At 35.5% G+C, this 23,059-nt stretch overlaps 1 protein-coding gene across 2 annotated transcripts in view; it reads right to left on the bottom strand.

Moving 5' to 3' along the window:
• The window catches only part of VPS45 (vacuolar protein sorting 45 homolog), a 68,393-nt gene that overhangs the window by 43,756 nt on the left and 1,578 nt on the right, over window positions 1–23,059 (bottom strand). For both annotated transcript variants that reach the window (XM_007463488.1, XM_007463487.1), the window contains exons 3-10: window positions 14,635–14,695; window positions 11,024–11,103; window positions 9,884–9,952; window positions 9,625–9,762; window positions 9,076–9,186; window positions 6,730–6,864; window positions 6,176–6,289; window positions 5,600–5,767 (exon numbers count right to left, since the gene is read on the bottom strand). In XM_007463488.1, coding sequence (XP_007463550.1) covers window positions 5,600–5,767; window positions 6,176–6,289; window positions 6,730–6,864; window positions 9,076–9,186; window positions 9,625–9,762; window positions 9,884–9,952; window positions 11,024–11,103; window positions 14,635–14,695 — 876 coding nt within the window. The remainder of the gene's footprint in view (window positions 1–5,599; window positions 5,768–6,175; window positions 6,290–6,729; window positions 6,865–9,075; window positions 9,187–9,624; window positions 9,763–9,883; window positions 9,953–11,023; window positions 11,104–14,634; window positions 14,696–23,059) is intronic.

Here is a 23,059-nt window from a genome sequence, read left to right as displayed (position 1 = left end):
AATCCTTGAGATTTGGTACTGGTATTTACAGTCCCCGGCTTGACTCTTAGCTCTCCCTCAATGGGAGGCCTTCTGATCCGATAGCCCAGATCTGGCCCAAGACTACGCTGAGTAGAGTACTTTGCTTACTTTTGAGCCCTTAGGACCCAACCATGGCTCAGGTCAGTGTTCCAGTTAGACTTATCTATTCCCTCATGAAAAGAAACCTGCAGATACAAGCTGAATTCTTTCTTCTTTTTCAGCTATATAAGTCCTTGAAGAAGCAGGGCCTTTTTGTCTGCCTGGATCCCATGTTATCCTTTGACTTAATTTTGAACTATTTCCCTCATGGCTACTTGACTCATCAACTTGACTGACAGTGACATACATTATATTGAGATTCCAGGGTACTAACCAGAGAAGAGGAGAAAAAGAATCTGAGAGACTTTAATTACACAGGAGGTATGTGTTACACGGTGGTATTTATATGTTGGAAATATGACTGAATTATATAATGAACTTTTTGGTATCTCTTTTCTTATTAAATTTCCCATAAACCTTGAGATAATCATAATAACAATGGCTGAATAAAGAGTGAAACAGAAAACTATTGTCCACTTAAGAAGGTGGGATTCAAAAATCTTCCACTGAATTCTAACAAAAATCTTCCACTAAATTCTAATATTAGTGTAGGCCCACTGAATGAATAGGAAAAGAAATGCAAAAACACTATCTTTGAAGGTCAAGTTTCAAAAAGGAGCTAATGTTCATTCAAAAGAAACTGATTAAAAAAACAATTCTTCTCTTCTGATATTTAGAGATTCTTCCATTATTTTGGGCTGACTACTTTTATACTTTTCTGTTTTCTTCTACCAAAACTATGATACAGCAGTAAAAGAAAAAACTTTTGTAATGACATGCCTATACTTTAAACCACTGTACAAATTACAGTTGAAGTCTGCAATTAAAGACAGCCCCCATTTTTTTTTTTGCTTTAATTTAACCTAAAGAACAGGATCTGTACCTTTTTATTAACTATCACAGTAATGTAGTAAAACACTCAATGAATAGCATTATAAGCCAATAGATTAGAACAGCAAGATGAAATTGGTGGAAGTCTTCAACATGCTGATATGATTAAATAAAGAGTCTAATCTAACAGTTTGAGAGAACAGTGTTATGGGACTATAAAGAGCTTATTTGGAAAAATGATAGAAAGTAGGCAGGACCCAATTCCACTAACTGATAAATACATGAGTCAGTAGCCTTTTACTTAATGACTAGTCAAATTTAGCTTTGGTGTAGGTCTTCTGCTGGTCAACACTGTTTCTGAAATACTAGTCAAATGATAGTTTAGAGAGAAAAGGATCATTTTTACTCTTAGTTGGTAAAAGTAAAATTGTCAGCTCAATGTGTCCAAAACAATTTTCTTACAATTTTAATGAGAAGCAAAAAAACCCTTCTAAAATCAGGGAGAGTTCCAAGATCATGAGTGAATTAAAAAACATGTCCTGGATGCCATAAAGAAAAGAGAATGTACCATCAAACAATAATACTGAAAACAGCGATAGTTAATATTCATTGAATGTTACAAGTACCAGGTACTGTATTAAGTGCTTTACATGTATTAGCTCATTACACCCTCACAAAAATCTTTGAAGTAAGTACTGATATTTCCTCCCATTTTACAGACCAAGAGACTAAGACTTGGAGTGGTTAAGAATCATTTTCAAACCCAAGCCATCAAAGATTCAAGCTATTAGCCACTATTCTATACTGCTTCAAACAGAACTCTTTATCTTCATTTCTCTAATGAATATTTGTTGTCCTTACTACATGTTATTAATGGGATGATTTGAGATCTTTTACTCAAGGTCAGGAAAGGATATAAAAAGACTAGATCCTCCTTCCAAATGAAAAGCTGTAATAAGACAACAAAAGGGGGAGAAATTATTTACTTTCTGAAGATTTTTCTCTTTATGGTATGAAAAAAAATCTTCCTTACTAATCAAATGAGTCTTTTCCAAGGCTATGCATATGTATCAATGATAGTACATTGCAGTTTGGTTCTAGTGAAATTCTTCTGAATCAAATTTTTTGTTACCCTGTAGGGTAACTGGTTAGAAGTGGCAGCAATTTATAGGTTAATTTTTAGCAATGTATGAGCTTTTTTTGCCTCACCATGATACAGTTACTATTCAATAAAGCAAACCTCATCTTTACTCAAAAGTTAATTCATTGCTTATTATCACCTAAGGTCAAGACAAGGAATGCTGTAACCCATCTAGGGGTCAGGCCCCTGGCGTCTACTCATTATTAAAAGTTCTCTTTATTGACTATTTAAATCATGTTGTCAAAGAAATCCTTTATGATGGGGGAGTCCAAATCAACTGCTCACTGTAAAACCCTAATACCCTGGGCAAGAAAACCTTCAAAAGATAATTTTTAAAAATATAAAGTGGATCATAAATGGAATTCATATTTTAAAGTATCTGTTTTTCTTTTAAAATGAACAAAAAATAAGATTTCAGGCAAGGAATTACAGTAGCCTTTTCTAACTGCTTTCCATATGGTGAGATACAAATAAAGATACTAAAATTGGCTACTGATTAAGTTTGGTTCTATTGTTTTAAAGGGAAAAATAAAATGATAAAGAAACATAAGGAAATATAAATTTAGTTACAGGACATAATTCTGTTTTTACTTAATAAGAGAAAAAAATTCATTTTATTGAGAAAAAATGTTTTCATAGGAATACTTCTATTAGGCCCACAAACCAACTATAAACTGTTATTAATAGTGCTGTTTAAAGTAAGTTGGCCAAGTTAAATAGATTGTGATGTATCTTTACAAAGGAATACTATTTAGTGATTTAATAGAATGAGTGTTTAGGTTCTGGTCTGGAACAATCTCTGAGATACACAGTTAAGTGAAAAAGCAAAATGCAGAACTATGTGTACAGTATGGTATCATCTGAATTTTAAAAAGAGAGAGAAGGAAATATACACACTCATAGAGGCTTGCACACACACAGAATAACTGTAATAATGTAAGTGAAACTAACAGACTCAGTTTTTACTATGTATCTCTTTCATCAAGTACTTATATTATCTATTTAAGAATTAGAATTTATGATAAACCATAATGGTATATCATAACAATGATATAAAGAATATAAAACAATGTTGATATATGTATAACTGAATCACTTTGCTATACAGCAGAAATTAATACAACAGTATAAATCAACTATACTTCAATAAAAAATAGATTAAAAAATTAGCATTTAATACAACTAAAAATATAAAGTCAGCCTAAAAGTTCTTTGTGAAGATTTAAGAACACAGAGATAAAATTAAGTGTTGACAGAAGTACATTTCATAAATATAAAGCCAATAGCATCTTCATGATTTTCAAAATGATGGTGTTTTCAGAGGAACTCTTGATAAACATTTTTAAAAATTAAAAACCAACAACTATCAACATAAATCACAGTGAAGACTTTGGTATAACTAGAGCAACCACAGGTGGGTGAATTTCTTTCTTTTGATTGTACCATATCTTTAAAAAATTGTGCTTAGAGGAAGGAAACCGACCTTTACAAAGTACCTACCATATGGGAAGCATTTTATATCTCATTAAATCCTGATAACAACCTAAAAGTTTGAAAATCATTATCCCTGAGGCCTGGGCAAAATAAGTAATTTTCCCAGAGAAACTTTGATACGTAGAGATAGGACATAAGCCAGGACAGTCTGGCTCCAAAGCCTGTGTTGTTTCCATTATACCATGCTGGCTTTATTTTATAAAGCAGAATTGCAGCAGGGAAAGAAAGAGACTAAGTTTTAGAATATAGGGTCCTATTAATAAGGAAATGTGCTTCTTATAATAAGTGGCTTAGAAACAGCTATTTCCCAAAGGACTCTCATTCCCAAGTTACTTACTCTCAGTGATACCACATTTTGCCACTTCTCAGGAATTTTGGAATTATCTCTGATTTGTTCTGCCTTGTTATCCTTATATCTAATCTGTCACTAAATAGTTATTTTCTCCCTTTGAAATGTCTTTCATATTTGCCCTTCTGTACATTTTTACTACTACCACTGAGTCTTCTAGCCTCTCTGACTTTAATTTTTTTCATCTCCAAAGCATCCTTACTAGATTAAATTTTCTAAAATACTGCTTTCATCATATCAAATTTTACGTAAGACTCTACACTGGATCTCTTTGCCTATCTCAGCAAGTACAAATCCCCCTTACAAGCGTCTTCATAAACTAGTTCCTGTTTACCAATTCAATTTTATCTCCTATGTCTCTTGCACACACACTCTCAACAGGTCATGCTGTTTATTATTTTCTGCATAGTTCTGCAACTTTTCTTTGCTGAAATCCTCCTCCAGATTCTATTCATTATTTATGGTCCATCTTAATATCACCTTGTCTAAGAAACTGTCCCTAATAACCTCAAATCTTTAATTATAGTCAGTACCACAATTCTGACTTAATTAAATATTAACTTGAAACACTGCCTAATTGTTACTCACGCTTTAGTTTTGTCTCTTCAACTTATACTGCAAATTTCATGAGGCTAGGGTTTGATTATGTCACTTTTTTCTAAAATCCTCTGATAGCTCTCATCATTTTAAGATTAAAGCCTAACCTCCTTTCAGTGGCCATAACCAGGCCTCAATCTGTCCTTCTGGCTTATCTAAGACCACTCCTCATCTTATATCCAGCACTGGCTACATTGAATTAGTCTCTGTTCCCTTAAAAAAAAAATTTTTTTTTTTTTTTTTCACATCTCCATGCTTGCATTCCCTCTGCTGAGAATTTCCTCCTTTTCTCTGGTTGGTGCACTTCTACTTAATTACTTGTCCAGAACCAGACCTAATGTCATTGTCTCTAAGAAGCTCTAAGAAGATTCATCCTTAGGGAAAACAGTTGTCCTTCCTCTGTATTCCCATATCCCTTTGTAATACCTCTAGTATAGCACTTATTGCATATATTATAATTCCTGGTTTAAATTTCTTTCTCCCCTACTAAAATGTGAACTTTTTGAGGAAAAGGATGGTATCTTATTCATTTTTGTACCACTAGATCCTCACAGCACCATGAACATGGAGCAGGCATTCACATGTTTGTGGAATAAACAACAGATGTTCAATAATAAAAACCTAGGTAATGCATTTTAATATATTATACCTTTAAAATCTTCCTAACAATGCTGTGAGATAAGTATCATTATACCTGTTTAACAAATGAGGAAAATGGCTCAGAGATTAAGCCAACGGCTCCAGGTCACAAAGCCAGCAGCGGCAAATCAAACACTGAAATTCAGATCTTCTGATTTTAGTCTAGCATTCTTTCTAGTTGACTAGGCTGCCCTCCTAAACACTCAATTAATTGCCTGAACCCTTTGAGATTGCACATTTTTCTTCTACTGTCCCTCTTATCATACATCTACCTTAAATAATACTAATTTGTGTGCTTGTCTCAACTCCCTGTTACACTGTAAATTCCATGTTGGTTAAGAAGGATTACTTGCCTTTGTATCTCTTGTTCTGCCTGGCACAGTGCCTTACACATAGTAGGTGCTCATCAAATTGGATTGAATAGATACCTGGAGAGCACTAGAATGGTCATTTTGACAGGCCAGTTCTTGCTCAACCTCCGAAACCTCCAGCAGATTCCGCTCACTGACCAACCGAGACAGCTCTCCAACCACTGTCACGTGCTTTGATACAGTCCCAGACATCTTCTTGAATTGTGGGTAATTCTCAACAAAGGCCTGCCATGGGAAAAATATCAATTGGGGGTTCTGTTATTTCTTGATGAGGATAGGCATGTATGAAGAAGGAAAAAAAAAAAAGGTAGGGATTATTCTTCTGCCCAGACTAAGGAATCTAATACTTTCAATCACATGGCATTTTGTTATGCTTAAGAAGAGAAGAACTAGTATATGTCAGTAGACTGATTCTTTATAGCCCAAATATGACTGATGAATGGAAAGAAGTACATGGCTTATTATGAAGTTTTCACTATATTTTTCCCTAAAGAGAAGTATTACAGAAAATAATCTCAAACTGAACAAAAGGAATCAAGGCAGAAATCAGACCCAGAATATTCCAGAAATGCTGCTTACATGAATAGTTCCAAAGTCTTGCATGTTAATCATCCATGTACATGTTCAATTTACCTTCATGTCTGCTATTGATTCTAGTTTTTGCTGTTCTTTTGGTTTCTTCTTCTGAAAATCTTCCATGAGATTCTTTATGTTGCTACCAATCTCAGCAAAGTTCAGGTACATATTCTGTGAAAAAGGAAGTTGGAAACACAGTTCTATCAACAAGTCTGACTTTCAGACAATTTAAAAGAAGTGAAAAAGAACACTGAATACAGTGAGAACTGAAGGGCAAGAAAATTTCATTATCATTACCAAATTTGTATATTGGCCAGGACACTGGTGATGAATACGATTACCATTTTCACAAAGGGCTAAGGACAGGAGAGAAGTAAATAAATTGGGTTCTAATTTTAAAAGTACAAAACTAAGTATGTGATTACTGTGAAAAAAATATTGTTAAAGGGTCAGAAAAAAGTCTGCCTTCCCTTGAGATGCAGTTTATCTACAGGATGCCTCTATCATCCTTCTACATGAAATCCCAAACCTGCTCTCATTCTAACAAATCAATATTAACCTTCTTACATAAAAACAACTAAAAAAATTTCAAAGAATTTTAAACCACTTACGTTAGCGTAGAATTCATCATTTTCAGCAGATAGAACCACCTCTCTCAAGTCTTTACTGATCCCTGGCACTCTGGAAAGATCAATCCGATTGTTGTTTATGCCCAGTAGTTCATGGACCATGGCCTGATATGTCCACTAAATAAAGAATTATGACCAAAAAAATTGGTAACTGACAAAACATGGAAATAGTACACGTTCAGGAAAACAAATAAAAACTGATAACATTCTTAGTAACTAGTCTTGTTTACATGGAGGTTCTCTATTTAGCTCAAATTTTATTAATACTTTGTGCTATACTAAGCATTAAGATTGTCATTTTAATTGGTTAAACATCCGACAGTCAAAATGCTTTTAGATTTCACACTTTTGGAAGAAGGGCAGCCAGATTAATATTCCTGATAGAAAGAAAACAAATTAGATCTATCATTAGCTCCAATTTTTGCCTGTGAATTAAGAGTATATTTTTGGCTTCATAGATAGGGCTATATTGGTACTGCAGTTACAAGCTGTACCGTTTCCTGTACACTTCTGTGGTTTTCTGCACCATGAGAAGTGTGTTCTTGCAGATCTGAGTGGTGCTATATTTATCCTGGGAACACTAATATTACCAGAAAAAAACCTTGTGAGTTGATCAAAACACACGTATTCAGAAGCTTGCCTCTGAATCCATTTTACTTTATATTTTTACTTAATATGCATTGTGAAGAAGGACTGGTTTCCAGTCCTACTTATTTCGTAAAACTGGAAAGGAGAAACCCCCAAATTTGCCTTCTCACCTTTTATGGAGAACAGGTTACTATTAGTCACAGGCCCATTAGAGAAAACTAAGTATTTTCCAGCAAATTACCCTCTAAATCTAGAGTCTAAATACTAGATTTGTTAAAATAACTTCAGAGGTTATAAAAGTAGGTGCTTTATTTCCTAAAATATTTGCCAATGAGTCCTTGAAAAAGCAAGTTTCATTACAGCATTTAAAATAAGTACAACAAAATGCTTTATGCTTCCATAGACAGCATCCTGTGCATGCTTTAGCCATTAGCACATACTTCATAATTAAAATGATGTTTACTTTCTCCTAATTGGATCATGAATTCTTTGAGAGCAGACTGTATCTTTTAACCTTTTATCTCTAGTACTTAATACAGTACCTGGCACATAATAGGTCCTCAGTGAAATTTGTTGAAAGAATGATTGCTTTTCTTTGGGAAACTAAATTATAAGCAATTATTTTTCTTTCTACTTTTTTATATCATCAAAATTTCTTTAGTTATATTATTAAAATGTATATAAAATATGTAACAGATAATATGTAATATATAGAATATATAAAGTTATATTACTCTGAATTTTAGGAATATAAGGCTATCTATCATATCATAGAGAAGTTGTATTCCACAGCACAGATTTCCCCCAGCATTAACATTATTATTATAAGCTGGGATGGAACTGAAATATAGACTGTGCCTTTTCCTATAAATTTAAAGTCACTATTAATAAAGTATCTACAAAGTGTAAGGCACTGTGCTTGTATTCACAGAAGAACAAACATTAGTAAGACACAGTCTGCCTTGAAGGAATGTATAACCTAGGAGACTGTGAAAACAATCAAAGGTACAACATAGAAAGTGCAGCATGAGACATAAGATGTTTCAAAAACACTTTAAATATGTTTCAAGTGGTTTTAAAGGATAAGAATTTTGAGAGGTGAAGATGGGAAGAGAATGTATTCCAAACATGCCAGAGTTCAAAGAGAGGTCACAACATGCATAAAATGATGGCAGGAAATCATGAGGTATATCTACACAGTAGTGAGCTGCAGGTTTTCTATAACGTTGAGCCTACATTGTGAAGGCTCATGGATGCCAAGTTCAGGAGTCTGTATTTCATCCAGTAGGCAAATGGGAAACAATTAAGATTTGTAAGCCAGGAGTAATAGGATCAGAACTGTGCTTTAGTAAAAGTAATTTAACAACATTGTGTCCGTGAGATACATTAGAGTGGAGAGAAATTAAAAGTGGGGATGACTATTTGAGGATTCCTATAAGAGATTAGATATATCAAGATAATGGCAATATGAATGGAAAAGTAGAATCTACAGACCCAGAAGTTGCCTTAATTAGGGATGGTGGCAGAAAGGGACAGGAAGGATGAGGCAGAAGAAAGAGCTGAAGATGACTGTGGCTGGAAGAACACTGATACCAGAATGCTAGGAAACACAAGGCAAAAACAAGAATAGCTGAAAATAAGGAGGCAAACAAATGGACCATGTTGTTCATTTCCACATCTGCATTTTGATGAATACCACTTGAAATCATCTTTTCATTATGCTAACAAAGGGCTCTGCACCTGGTTTAGCAATGGGGTGATGGCATCATCGCAGCGATCTAAAATAAGTAGCAATGGAGGAACCTCAGTCCGCCGGAATTCAAACAGTTCATATTCTTTAGTTATCACTTGCTGTGGGTAAGAGAGAAAGACGGTTTGGTGAACCAATTAGTAGCAGATAGAGATGATATAAATAGAAAATTAATACACAAAAACCACATTTAACAATAGTTTCTTGCACTTTCATAGGTCTTCCATAAAAGGATTCAAAAGCTTGACAAAGTTTAGTAGCATTCTGTTTAAGGGGTTAGGATTTGAAACTCTATTTTACAAGTGGTTTAATAGGATCAAAAGAAGTTAAGTAGCTTGCAAATGTTTCTTGGGTTAAACCTAAGAATCTTAGCTCTAATTTGTTGCTTTTGGTCTTGAATTACAAATGCCTACCTCTTTGCCAGTAAACCTAACACATCATCTCCTTAGTTTTAGATAAAATATTCCTTTAATTTCTGAAATATGAAAAAGAAATGAATGGTCTTGATGTTTTGGAACTGGAGATAGAGAATGCCATACCTTAACACATTCTGCAAGTCTCTTTGCTGCCTCTGATGAAAGCTGGTAACGAATCATGGGACATTTCTTCAGAGATAAAAGGAGAGCTGTCAGTCCTTGAGTTGCTCTGGATAGTTGGACTGGATCCCAATTTCGACCCTTTTTGTTAAAACATATATTCAGAGAAAATATTTGAATTTTATCTTACAAGTCCAATTACTTACTGAATTAACTCCTACATGATAAATAAACTTAAAAAAAAAATCCTTTCTTTCCATACCTGGCAGCAACCCAGAATATTGAGGGAAAACAAATGTGGATTCACAGCAATGTAATCACCATAAAATTCCTGCAAACAAAGCACCAAGATTAGTCAGTCATTCCATAAACTCCTAACTGTATCATGCAATAATATTTTTCATATGTGATATAATACTATGTGATACAATCAAATTTGAGGAAATGCAGGTATAAAAGAGAAAAATTGATCAATTAACAATTGAGTAACAATAGTCAAATGTGAGGGAATTAATAAGATAATCATAAAATAGTAGCAATAATAATAAATCTTTAACAAAAAAACCCCAAAAAACAAAGTTGCATAAATATACATATCATACTTAAGAAGACTTATCAATTAGTAAAAATAAAACACTGCTAAAGATATACAATGTTACACTCAGTTAGATGAATAAGAACTTTGCTGTCCAGTGTATTCTCATGAGGGAGAATATGATTTAAAATAGGTCATTCTTTTTTCATTCATTTATCACCTAGCACATCCTCCTGAAAATCCAGAACTTGTTTATTTGCTTCCCTGAGGACGATATTCTTCACTTAGGTGATAAATGTATTCAAACATCTGTGATAAATGTATTCAAGAACACTAAAGGGTTTAAGAAGGAAAAGGTAACATGAAATGTTCTAATGTGAAGTATTACATAGCATGCAGAATAAACACTAAGGAGTTGCAAGTTTTAACCTAATGACAAATCTGCTTACTACTTCCCAAAGCAAGATAATCACAAACAGAACTTTAATAAACCTCATTCACATCCTTTACTTCCTATTCTCTCCCAATCAGACATAAACTATAACTGTGTAGATGAATATTCTTACAGTATAGCTCATAAAACTAGCATAAGACATATCTGGCTCTGTCCCCAACCCTGTGAAACCGTCCCTACCAATCCAGTACCTTTCCAATCTCCTCATTCCCACTGCCTACTTTAATTCTATTCCCACTCAATTTAATACCTCTTCCAAACTTTCTAAATATGAGTATAGTCTGGTGCAATGCACATTTATTGTGTCTGATCAATAGCTTCCTTTCTTATGAGACAACACCTTCCATATTTTTAGACTCAAATCTTCAGAAAGGGCCAATATAAGATATGTATTAGAGGACCAATATGTTTACCTGAACCTCAGCCACCACTTCCTGTTCATCAGCTTCAGCTAATGACTTCACATCACTCTTGCTGATCACATTACTGAAATCTGAAACAGACATATAGGTTGTGGTTGACTCAGAGGAGATCACCTCTGCTGCAATTAGACATAAATGGGCCTGACAGTTAAAGTCTAATGACTAAGTGAAATTTAGTATACATTGTGGTATATGTCAAACACCTTCACATTGGAATGAACAGCACAAATATGTTTAAATCTGTAAATTCATAATACTTAAAAAAAAAAAAAAGGGAACCACGATTGTAGGCATTGGAGGATGCTAGGGAACCAAATCATTATATTGAAAATAGCAAATACTGGGAAAGAAGTAAGCTTTTATTCTTTTATATGCAAACTGTACCACCAGATAACCAAATGGTAGATGAGGGGAAACTCCTCTTTAAAGAAATTTTCCAGCTAAAAAGCAAAGGAATGATAATGATAAAATTAAAACACCATCATTTTTTTCAACCCCAAATGAATCAATGGATGGAACTAGGCATTGGGCATTAACCTCTGCTAGTATCACAGTAAGAGACAATCAGTGGAAGCATACAACACTACCTATGAAATATTCTTGTCAAAAAGAAATCAAATCTGAATCTAATTAAGCCTCTGTATCCAAGTACCAATTTACAAGAACTAGAGGACAGAGGGAACATTTTAAATTGCAAAGAACATGTTAAAGTACCCCATGCAGATGCAATCAGCAAGATCCAGGCTGTGGGAAACTTTAACAAAACAATGTAGTTTCTTCAATAAATAGACCACATGGGGGTTGGGGTAGAGAGAGGACTTATAGAAGATTAAAGAAACTTAAACAACATATCAACCAATAGCAATGTGTGGACCTTACTATGATCCTGATTCAAACAAACAGTGGTGAAAAAAAAAGGCATGAAAGAATTTGAAATTTGAACACTGAATGAATATTTGAATAAATAGGAATTTTCTTCATTATTTGGATATAATAACGGTACTCTTTAAAACAAGTCCTTATCATTTAGAGATGCACATGGAAATATTTATGGATGAAATCATGTGATGTCTTAGGTTATCTTCAATATAATGTTGATGGGGGAGCAGACAGCAGTATAGCTAAAACAGGATTGGCCATGGTACGATAACTGTAGAAACTGGGTGATGGGTACATTGGGATTTATTAGACTATTCTGTCTACTTTTTACATATTTGAAAACTTCCATAATAAAAAAGTTTTTTTTAAATAAAGGAAGGAAGGAGCCTGTTATACAAGATGTTTAGTAGACATAAGAATATACAAAAATAAAATTATTAAAAAATGACATGAGCAGAAGGCCAGTTTTGTGCTAATTAATATAAATTGTGCTGAAAGTCTGTAAAGAATAAAATCACTATACATAAACTCATTTTAGTTTATTTCAATCAAATAAAATTGTGAAATTGATTGCTCCACCCAAGACATTTCAACAGTCCATTTTTCCTAGGCTTTAGTGCTAACTACTTTAACATATATAATTTTTTTTCGACTTCATAGATTTACAGCCCAAATCAAACAAACTTTACAACCAGAAGAGTAAATATTAGACTTATTTTTGGTTATTAATCCCAACCACTGCATCAAATAACTCTTTTCAGAGGAAAAGGGAGTCTTTCATCTCATGATCTATTCAATTTTTAGCTAAGAGACTCAGCAAAACAGTAATTCTGTTAGATGTCCAGATAAATTTGACAGTATGGGGAATCAATCTCTCTCTATATATAAATATATGTGTGTGTGTGTGTCTATGTGTGTCACTGAATACAAAAGTTTTTATACTTTCCTATCCTCAGTACCTAGCTTGTAATCAGACTTAAAAAATACTAGAATGACTGCACACCTATCAGGATGGCTAAAATGAAAAACAGGGACAACACTAAATGCTTGTGAGGATACAAAGAAATTAGATCACCTGTACACTGCTAATGGAAATGTAAAATGGCATAGTCATGCCAGAAAACATTTAGCAGTTTCTTAAAACACTAAACATGCAACTACCATATGACCCAGCAATTGCTCCCTGGGTATTATTTATTACAGAGAAATAAAGACTTATGTTCACACAAAAACCTATACACAAATATTTATAACAACTTTATTTGTATTAGCCCAAACTAGAAACAACTGAGATGTCCTTCAACAGGTGAACAGTTAAACAAATTGTGGTACATCCATACCATGGAATACTACTCAGTAAATAAATAAATAAATAAATAAATAAATAAATAAATAAATAAATAAAAATGAGGACTTCCCTGGTGGCGCAGTGGTTAAGAATCTGCCTGCCAATGCAGGGGACACAGGTTCGAGCCCTGGTCCAGGAAGATCCCACATGCCGTGGAGCAACTAAGCCTGTGCACCACAACTACTGAGCCTGTGCTCTAGAGCCCGTGAGCCACAACTACTGAGCCCGCATGCCACAACTACTTAAGCCCACGCACCTAGAGCCCATGCTCTGCAACAAGAGAAGCCACCGCAATGAAGCCTGCGCAGGGCAATGAAGAGTAGCCCCTGCTTGCAGCAACTAGAGAAAGCCCGTGTGCAGCAACGAAGACCCAATGCAGCCAAAGATAAAATCAAATAAATTAAAAAAAAAAAAGAAAAAAAAAGCTTAATTGAAAAAGAAAACCCGTGATTATTAGCCAAAAATAAAACAATAACAAAAACAAAAGTAGGATGACAGAAAAGAATAAAATTGCCTGTTTTTACCTCCTGGGGTTGTTTTAAGGGCTGAATAAATATGAGAGAGTTCTTATAAACTACAGTGTCTTATCACAAATGTTAATTTTTTGTACCATTATTAAATTGTAGTATATGCGGAAGAAAGTATATATCTTAGGCTATAGTTTAAACCCTAAAACTCCAAAGCCTTCAAGTAAACAATACAAATGCTATGAAGATCAATAAGGACATCTAGAGGAGAAAAGATGTAACTTCCAAAGCAGAATGTATTACATTAAAAAAATCCATATAAATTGTATAGTAACCACAAACCCAGTTTATTTCCAGGCCTCCACCCCCTTTCCCCTCCCCAAAAGTTATGCAAATAGGAGATATCTACCTGATGACTTGTACTTTCAAGTATTACATAAAGTTGCAAAGAGAAGTAGACTGTTTTCATCTGGTATGTAAAGTAAATCTCTGCTTTTCCAACAAACTCAAGTATATCCTCCCTCCAAATAAATAAATCAGCTTCTATGCCTCCGTTCATAAAAGTGTAAAATAGAAATAAGTATACATACTTTTTTGGCAAAGGTAGAATGTGAAAGTTGACTACTTACAACTTTTGACTTATAAAGAAACTTAAAGGGCAAAGTAAAACTTAACAAAAAATTTGTTTTTAACCTAAGCAGTCTATGATGAGTAGAAATCACATTTAGCTCTCAGAAACAGAATGTTGCCAACACTTTTAACACTTTTAATACTTTGAAATGACAAAAAAACTCACCAGACTCTTTCAGTGATGGATTCAATTAACTTACTGATGCTATGAAGTACCCAATAGAACATATTAGCTAGGATTCAGTTACATGATTGAACAGGTGAAATAACATACTTACAAATAAAATATATACTGTATTTGGGTCTTCGGAGCTCCTGAATCAGATAATCCACATTCTCCTAGAAAAGAAAAGAACAAACAAATAAAATATGAGAACTGCTTAAGTGAAAGAGTAATAAATACGTATCATCCACTGATTTATTTAAGTATTTACTGAGTGCCTACTGTGTGCTGAGGTCTAGATTAAGTGTGCATATGTTGGGAGGGGTGAGGGCTGGGGATAAAAAAGAGCCACATTGAATACAATGATCAGGAATCATATGTAACATTAACTAGCTGCATTTCCTTGGCCAAATTAAGATTAAAAAATATAAAGGACATAGATGTTGAAATACAACATAAAATAGATAATAATTCTGCAAATTTGCCTCAAGCTGTTTGTTTACAAATTTTATTCATCTGATCAAAATTCTTATGTGGAACATCAAAATGTGTCTAGTCCTCTAAAAACCAACGTTCAAGAGAAAATATAGTTAAATATATTCACTTGGGCTTTTAACTAATTGGGACCAGAGGCTGCAGAACTGCAATATTTGTGAAGAATTTGCAAACAGTAGGCTAAGACCTTTTGTATAATTATATTATTTAAAAATAAAACATGAAATTTAGAACAAAAAGTTGATTTTCAAATGGTCAAAACATAATAATTCCAATTACATATGATCATAATGCAGATCTTATCTACTTCTGATACTATAACATATGGTTAAATTTCAGTATAAAGTTGATCCCCAAATTATACATGATATAAAATATCATTTTTGAATGTTAAAAAACCATACATTTCCTTACAGAATTAAAAGTAACGTAATCAATACATATTGCTTGTTAAATGGGAAAAAGACTTTAAAAACTGTCACTTAAATTTAAAAAAACACATTAAAAATTAACTTTATAATGTAATCTTAAGGAAAAATTGTTTTTGACAACACATTTTGAGTTTGGCGCTGAAAGAGCTTCTCCAATAAAAAATGTTAGGAAATGACAGACTGATAATCTCTAAGATTCCTCCCAGAGCCAAAATTTCATGACTAATATGAAACAATTGGAAACTACTGTATCAAAGAATTAATTGATGTATTAATTAATTCAGGAACTATTTATTGAGTATCCATTATGTGGCAGGCACTGGGGACATAACAGTGTGAAAATATGCTCTCCTGGAGCTTACTGCTGGTAGGTGAGACATATTAATTAATCACACAAACCATATGAGACTTCAACCATGACAAGTAATAGGGAGAGGAAGATGGTGCTATAAGTGTTTATGAGAGGGAAGTTTGGACTGATCAGCAAAGCCAGGAAAGATTTGCTTGAGGGAGTGAAAACGTTCCAGGCAAAGAGAAGAACCTGTGCAAAGGTCCTGTGGCATGACGGAACACAGTGGACTGAAAGGTTAGTGTGGCTAAGAGCAAAAGGGGAATGGTTTGAAATGAGGCTATAGAAATAGTAGGAACTAGACCATACAGGGCCTTGCAGGCCACACTTAATGGAGTTTTGTCTTTATCATAAAAGCAATGAGCAAACATTCAAGGATTTCAAGCGTGGTGACATGGTCAGATTGGAAAGTAGATAATGTACAAGCACTGGAGTTAAGAACATGAATATAAAACAAGAGAACATACAAAATAAGATTGAAATAGTAAAGGGTTTTTAAAGGAGGACTCAAGTTAGATTTAGAAGATGATGGCTGAAAACTGACAGAAGGCTAAAGAATCTTTAATCAGGGGAAGAGAACAAACAGAGGACAGGAATGAACATGTAAAGGGATCATAAAAAGGCCAATCTGGCTGCAGTGGAGGAGCAGAGGTAGGGCATAGGAGGTTGAATACATAAGGGCAGACCAGACGAGCTAAAGGAGGGCTCTGAGGGCTACTAAATATAAATTTAATCATGGAAGTAAAATTGAGCCATTAAAGGTTCCTGAGCATAGATGTGAATAAAATGATAAAGACTCAAAACACCGATATAAGTATGTAAGATCAAATGGCAATGGTGGCCCTGAACCAAGATGGTGGAGTAGAAGGACGTGCTCTCACTCCCTCTTGCGAGAACACCAAAATCACAACTAGCTGCTGGACAATCATCAAAAGGAAGACACTGGAATTCACCAAAAAAGATACCCCCACATGTAAAGACAAAGGAGAAGCCACAATGAGATGGTAGGAGGGGTGCAATCACAGCAAAATCAAATCCCATAACTGCTGGGTGGGTGACTCACAGACTGGAGAACACTTATACCATAGATGTCCACCCACTGGAATGAAGGTTCTAAGCCCCACATCAGGCTTCCCAACCTGGGGGTCTGGCAACGGGAGGAGGAATTCCTAGAGAATCAGACTTTGAAGCCTAGTGGGATTTGATTGCAGGACTTTGACAGGACTGGGGGAAACAGAGACTCCACTCTTGGAGGGCACACACAAAGCAGTGTGAGCATCAGGACCCAGCGGAAGGAGCAGTGACCCCAGAGGAGACTGAACCAGACCTACCTGCTAGTGTGGGAGGGTCTCCTGCAGAGGCAGAGGGTGGCTGTGGCTCACCATGGGGGCAAGGACACTGGCAGCAGAAGTTCTGGGAAGTACACCTTGCCGTGAGTCCTCCCAGAGTCTGTCATTAGCCCCACCAAAGAGCCCAGGTAGGCTCCAGTGTTGGGTTGCCTCAGGCCAAACAACCAACAGGGAGGGAACCCAGCCCCACCCATCAGCAGTCAGGCAGATTAAAGTTTTACTGAGCTCTGCCCACCAGAGCAACAGTCAGCTCTACCCACCACCAGTCCCTCCCATCCGGAAACTTGCACAAGCCTCTTAGACAGCCTCATCCACCAAAGGGCAGACAGCAGAAGCAAGAAGAACTACAATCCTGCAGCCTGTGGAACAAAAACCACATTCACAGAAAGACAGACAAGATGAAAAGGTAGAGGGCTATGTACCAGATGAAGGAACAAGATAAAAGCCCAGAAAAACAACTAAATGAAGTGGAGATAGGCAACCTTCCAGAAAAAGAATTCAGAATAATGATCGTGAAGATGATCCAGGACCTCGGAAAAGAATGGAGGCAAAGATCGAGAAGATGCAAGAAATGTTTTAAAAGGACCTAGAAGAATTAAAGAACAAACAGAGATGAACAATACAATAACTGAAATGAAAACCATACTAGAAGGAATCAATAGCAGAATAATTGAGGCAGAAGAACGGGTAAGTGACCTGGAAGACAGAATGGTGGAATTCACTGCTGCAGAACAGAATAAAGAAAAAAGAATGAAAAGAAATGAAGACAGCCTAAGAGATCTCTGGGACAACATTAAACACAACAACATTCGCATTATAGGGGTTCCAGAAGGAGAAGAGAGAGAGAAAGGACCCAAGAAAATATTTGAAGAGATTATAGTCGAAAACTTCCCTAACATGGGAAAGGAAATAGCCACCCAAGTCCGGGAGGTGCAGTGAGTCCCGTAGAGGATAAACCCAAGGAGAAACATGCCGAGACACACAGTAATCAAATTGGCAAAAATTAAAGACAAACAAAAATTATTGAAAGCAGCAAGGAAAAAACTACAAATAACATACAAGGGAATCCCCATAAGGTTAACAGCTGATTTCTCAGCAGAAACTCTACAAGCCAGAAGGGAGTAGCATGATATACTTAAAGTGATGAAAGGGAAGAACCTACAACCAAGATTACTCTACCCAGCAAGGATCTAATTCAGATTCAATGGAGAAATCAAAAGCTTTACAGACAAGCAAAAGCTAAGACAATTCAGCACCACCAAACCAGCTCTACAACATATGCAAAAGGAAATTCTCTAAGTGGGAAACACAAGAGAAGAAAAGGACCTACAAAAACAAACCCATAACAATTAAGAAAATGGTCATAGGAACATACATATCAAAAATTACCTTAAAAGTGAATGGATTAAACGATCCAACCAAAAGACACAGGCTTGCTGAATGGATACAAAAAGACCCATATATATGCTGTCTACAATAGACCCACTTCAGACCTAGGGACACATACAGATTGAAAGTGAGGGGATGAAAAAAGATATTCCATGCAAATGGAAATCAAAAGAAAGCTGGAGTAGCAATACTCATACCAGATAAAATAGACTTTAAAATAAAGAATGTTACAAGAGACAAGGAAGGACACTACATAATGATCAAGGGATCAATCCAAGAAGAAGATCTACCAATTATAAATATATATGCACCCAATATAGGAGCACCTCAATACATAAGGCAACTGCTAACAGCTCTAAAAGAGGAAATCGACAGTAACACAATAATAGTGGGGGACTTTAACACCTCACTTACACCAATGGACAGATCATCCAAAATGAAAATAAATAAGGAAACAGAAGCTTTAAATGACACAGTAGACCAGATAGATTTAATTGATATTTATAGGACATTCCATCCAAAAACAGCAGATTACACTTCCTTCTCAAGTGCGCACAGAACATTCTCCAGGATAGATCACATCTTGGGTCACAAATCAAGCCTCAGTAAACTTAAGTAAACTGAAATCATATCAAGCATCTTTTCTGACCCCAATGCTATGAGATTAGAAATGAATTACAGGGAAAAAAAAGTAAAAAAACACAAACACATGGAGGCTAACAATACGTTATTAAATAACCAAGAGATCACTGAAGAAATCAAAGAGGAAATCGAAAAATACCTAGAGACAAATGACAATGAAAACACGATGATCCAAAACGTATACGATGCAGCAAAAGCAGTTCTAAGAGGAAAGTTTATAGCTATACAAGCCTACCTCAAGAAACAGGAAAAATCTCAAATAAACAATCTAACCTTACACCTAAAGGAATTAGAGAAAGAAGAACAAACAAAACCCAAAGTTAGCAGAAGGAAAGAAATCATAAAGATCAGAGCAGAAATAAATGAAATAGAAACAAAGAAAACAATAGCAAAGATCAATAAAACTAAAAGCTGGTTCTTTGAGAAGATAAACAAAATTGATAAACCATTAGCCAGACTCATCAAGAAAAAGAGGGAGAGGACTCAAATCAATAAACTTAGAAATGAAAAAGGAGAAGTTACAACAGACACCACAGAAATACAAAGCATCCTAAGAGACTACTACAAGCAACTCTATGACAATAAAATGGACAACCTGGAAGAAATGGACAAATTCTTAGAAAGGTATAACCTTCCAAGACTGAACCAGGAAGAAACAGAAAATATGAACAGACTAATCACAAGTAGTGAAATTGAAACTGTGATTAAAAATCTTCCAACAAACAAAAGTCCAGGACCAGATGGCTTCACAGGTGAATTCTATCAAACATTTAGAGACAAGCTAACAACCATCCTTCTCAAACTCTTCCAAAAAATTGCAGAGCGGGGCTTCCCTGGTGGCGCAGTGGTTGAGAGTCTGCCTGCCAATGCAGACGACACGGGTTCGAGCCCTGGTCTGGGAAGATCCCACATGCCATGGAGCGACTGGGCCCGTGAGCCACAATTACTGAGCCTGCGCGTCTGGAGCCTGTGCTCCGCAACAACAGAGGCCGCGATAGTGAGAGGCCTGCGCACCGCGATGAAGAGTGACCCCCACTTGCCACAACTAGAGAAAGCCCATGCACAGAAATGAAGACCCAACACAGTCATAAATAAATAAATAAATAAATACATTGTGTATTATTTTAAAAAAAAAAAAAAAATTGCAGAGGGAGGAACACTCCCAAACTCATTCTATGAGGTCACCATCACCCTGATACCAAAACCAGACAAAGATACTACAAAAAAAGAAAATTACAGACCAATTATCACTGATGAATATAGATGCAAAAATCCTCAACAAAATACTAGCAAACAGAATCCAACAACACATTAAAAGGATCATATACCATGATCAAGTGGGATTTATCCCAGGGATGCAAGGATTCTTCAATATATGCAAATCAATCAATGTGATACACCATACTAACAAACTGAAGAATAAAAACCATATGATCATCTCAATAGAGGCAGAAAAAGCTTTTGACAAAATTCAACACCCATTTATGTTAAAAACTCTCCAGAAAGTGGGTATAGAGGGAACCTAACACAACACAATAAAGGGCATATATGACAAACCCACAGCAAACATCGTTCTCAACGGTGAAAAACTGAAAGCATTTCCTCTAAAATCAGGAACAAGAAAAGGATGTCCAGTCTCACCACTATCATTCAACATAGTTTTGGAAGTCCTAACCATGGCAATCAGAGAGGAAAAAGAAATAAAAGGAATACAAATTGGAAAAGAAGAAGTAAAACTGTCACTGTTTCCAGATGACATGAATCTATACATAGAGAATCCTAAATATGCCACCAGAAAACTAGTAGAGCTAATCAATGAATTTGGTACAGTTGCAGGATACAAAATTAATGCACAGAAATCTCTTGCATTCCTATACACTGATGATGCAAAATCTGAAAGAGAAATTAAGGAAACACTCCCATTTACCACTGCAACAAAAAGAATAAAATACCTAGGAATAAACCTACCTAGGGAGACAAAAGACGTGTATGCAGAAAACTATAAGACACTGATGAAAGAAATTAAACATACCAACAGATGGAGAGATATACCATGTTCTTGGATTGAAAGAATCAATACTATGAAAATTACTATACTACCCAAAGCAATCTACAGATTCAATCCCTATCAAATTACCAATGGCATTTTTAACGGAACTAGAACAAAAAATCTTAAAATTTGTATGGAGACACAAAAGATCCTGAATAGCCAAAGCAGTCTTGAGGGAAAAAAACAGAGCTGGAGGAATCACACTCCCTGACTTCAGACTATACTACAAAGCTACAGTAATCAAGACAATATGGTACTGGCACAAAAACAGAAACATATATCAATGGAACAAGATAGAAAGCCCAGAGATAAATCCACGCACATATGGTCAACAAATCTATGACAAAGGAGGTAAGGATATACAATGGAGAAAAGACAGTCTCTTCAATAAGTGGTGCTGGGAAAACTGGACAGCTACATGTAAAAGAATGAAATTAGAACACTCCCTAACACCATACACAAAAATAAACTCAAAATGGATTAAAGACCTAAATGTAAGACTGGACACTATAAAACTCTTAGAGGAAAACATAGGAAGAACACTCTTTGACATAAATCACAGCAAGATCTTTTTTGATCCACCTCCTAGAGTAATGGAAATAAAAACAAAAATAAACAAATGGGACCTAATGAAACTTCAAAGCTTTTGCACAGCAAAGGAAACCATAAAGAAGGTGAAAAGACAACCCTCAGAATGGGAGAAAATATTTGCAAACGAATCAATGGACAAAGGATTAATCTCCAAAATATATTAACAGCTCATGCAGCTCAATATTAAAAAAACAAACAACCCAATCCAAAAATGGGCAGAAGACCTAAATAGACATTTCTCCAAAGAAGACATACAGATGGCCAAGAAGCACATGAAAAGCTGCTCAACATCACTGATCATTAGAGAAATGCAAATCAAAACTACAATTAGGTATCACCTCACACCAGTTAGAATGGGCATCATCAGAAAATCTACAAACAACAAATGCTGGAGAGGGTGTGGAGAAAAGGGAACCCTCTTGCACTGCTGGTGGGAATGTAAACTGATACAGCCACTATGGAGAACAGTATGGAGGTTCCTTAAAAAACTAAAAATAGAATTACCATATGATCCAGCAATCCCACTACTGGGCATATACCCAGAGAAAACCATAATTCAAAAAGACACATGCACCCCAACGTTCACTGCAGCACTATTTACAATAGCCAGGTCACAGAAGCAACCTAAATGCCCATCGACAGACAAATGGATAAAGATGTGGTACATATATACAATGGCATATTACTCAGCCATGAAAAGGAATGAAATTGGGTCATTTGTTGAGACATGGATGGATCTACAGACTGTCATACAGAGTGAAGTAAGTCAGAAAGAGAAAAACAAATAGCATATATTAATGCATATATGTGGAACCTAGAAAAATGGTACAGATGAACCAGTTTGCAGGGCAGAAATAGAGACACAGATGTAGAGAACAAATGTATGGACACCAAGGGGGGAAAGCCGTGGGGGGTGGTGGTGGTGGTGTGATGAATTGGGCGATTGGGATTGACATGCATACACTGATGTGTATAAAACTGATGACTAGTAAGAACCTGCTGTATAAAAAAATAAAATTCAAAAATTTAAAAATAAATAAATAAATAAATGGCAATGGTGTTCATTGTGATAGGTATGGAGGTTAATCCAGGAATAAAGTGATGTGGGTATCTGCTGGGATAGTTAGTGGCTTTGGAAGTAGCTGAGAACCTTAAAGACATCTTGAAGGAAAAACTGGCTGTAGGGCTTCCCTGGCGGCGCAGTGATTGAGAGTCCGCCTGCCGATGCAGGGGACGCCGGTTCG

Source organism: Lipotes vexillifer, unplaced genomic scaffold (genome assembly GCF_000442215.2).
Source record: "Lipotes vexillifer unplaced genomic scaffold, Lipotes_vexillifer_v1.1 scaffold1034, whole genome shotgun sequence".
NCBI classification, from domain to species: Eukaryota; Metazoa; Chordata; class Mammalia; order Artiodactyla; family Lipotidae; genus Lipotes; species Lipotes vexillifer.
This window is presented reverse-complemented; position numbering and strand designations above follow the sequence as displayed.